Genomic DNA, 1754 nt, shown 5'->3' with positions numbered 1-1754 from the left:
TGCACTGACTCCCCCATTACCTGGCAGGACAATAATGGGGTGCAGGATATTTGGTCGAGGCGTTCCCTCAGCCTGATGTTTGATGATCTGCGCTTTCCTAATTCCACCACTAGATGGCGCACACTGTGTTAGTTCCAAGAAATGAAACCTTTTAATGTAATTGCCCCCTAGTAACGACCCCCCTGCGGGGGGAGCAGGCGCCATCTAGAGGGGGTTCTCTCTGCACCCCTGCCTTGGATCACCCTAAAACCTTGGTGTGACTGAGCTACAGACCTGCAGAGAAGGGCCCCCCACCCCCGTGCACAGGGCAGACACTGGGAGCTGCTTTTACTTTCTGCCTATGGGTGGTCTCAGGGGGGGTTGTAGAGGGGGGGCGGGAGGGGGTGTAAGGAGAGGCGTCTGCACTGCAGGAATTGGGGGTCCCCAGTACTGGGGGGGCTCCAGGGGCGGGGGGAGGGGGCAGCAAAGGTGAGAGAAGAAACACAAGTTACAGCAGAGACAGGCGGAGGCTGTTCTCAACGTGGTCCGCTCAGCCAGTACAAGAGCAGCAGAGCGGAGGAGGCTGGAGCAGCAGAGCGCAGAGCATAGTGCCGGCAACATGGTGGCCGAGCTGGAGGAGACCGTGCCCAGCTCCGAGGAGGACGAGGAGGCGGAGAGGAGCTCCAGGAGCCGGGGCAAGGGGGCAACCAAGAGGGGCAAGAAGAAGAAGAACCAGCCGGGCAGGTACAGCCAACTAGTGGTGGACACCATCCGAAAACTGGGCGAGAGGAACGGCTCCTCCCTGGCCAAAATCTACGGCGAGGCCAAGAAGGTTCCCTGGTTTGACCAGCAGAATGGCCGCACCTACCTGAAGTACTCGGTGAAGGCGCTGGTGCAGAATGACACCCTGCTGCAGGTCAAGGGCCAGGGCGCCAACGGATCCTTCAGGCTCAACAAGAAGAAGCTGGAGGTGCCCCCCGAGAAGAAGCCGAGCCCGGCCCCCAAACCCCCGGCCAGGAGGAGCGCAAGTCCCGGCAGCAAGAAGAGCCCGAAGAAGGCCAAACCGAAGAAGGAGCCGCCCAAGAAGAGCAGCAAGAAGGGAGGGGGCAAGAAGGTGAAGAAGAAGCCGGCCAAGCCCAGCCTGCCCAAGGTGCACAAATCTAAGAAGGCGTCATAGCGCCCCCTCCGCCCGCCGGCAGCTGCGCGCAACTTCAAATCCATCTGCGCTCTAGGATTGACCGCAGAGTAGCAGTCACCCTGGCCGCGGGGGGCGGGGCCTCACGGACAGGACATGACCCCCCTGCTGACAGGACATGACGCCCCTGCTGACAGGACTTGGTTCATTCCCATTTTCTTTGTATATTTTGCTCTTTATTTTGCACATTTTTATTTATTTTTCTTGTTTTTTGTCTCATTTATTTATTTTGATGCTGCAGTAAAGAGAAAGTGTTGCTTAACCCTTTGTGGTGATTTTAAGGGCAGGTAATAAAGTTATTGGGGTATATATATAGGGGAGGGGGAGTATATATCTATATAGCTGCCAGATATGTATAACAGGAGCTGGGACTCCTCATAGGGCAACACACTACCCCCCCCCCCATCCCCCTCCCCCCCAATACTAGTAATACTGTACATCTGCAGGCGGACCACAAGAGGGCGGTCACACCACAAGAGGGTTGTTATCCTTAAAGGGAGTGTCAGCAGACTGCATATAGATGGGTTAGTGTCATGTTATCCCTTATCAGTAGTTCTTACATTACTGAGATATGGCTGAT

General features: G+C 56.1%; 1 protein-coding gene across 1 annotated transcript; it reads left to right on the top strand.

Annotated features, from left to right (window-relative positions):
* Positions 1-555: 555 nt before the first annotated feature.
* On the top strand, positions 556-1436 carry LOC142218566 (histone H1.10-like). The gene has a single exon (XM_075287364.1). The coding sequence runs from the start codon at positions 599-601 to the stop codon at positions 1154-1156; it is 558 nt and encodes a 185-aa protein (XP_075143465.1). The 5' UTR covers positions 556-598; the 3' UTR covers positions 1157-1436.
* The last annotated feature ends 318 nt before the right edge of the window (positions 1437-1754 follow it).

The sequence above is a fragment of the Leptodactylus fuscus genome, chromosome 9 (assembly GCF_031893055.1).
Source record: "Leptodactylus fuscus isolate aLepFus1 chromosome 9, aLepFus1.hap2, whole genome shotgun sequence".
Lineage (NCBI taxonomy): Eukaryota > Metazoa > Chordata > Amphibia > Anura > Leptodactylidae > Leptodactylus > Leptodactylus fuscus.
Note: the sequence above shows the minus strand (reverse complement) of the source record. Positions and strands in the feature narration are given on the sequence as shown.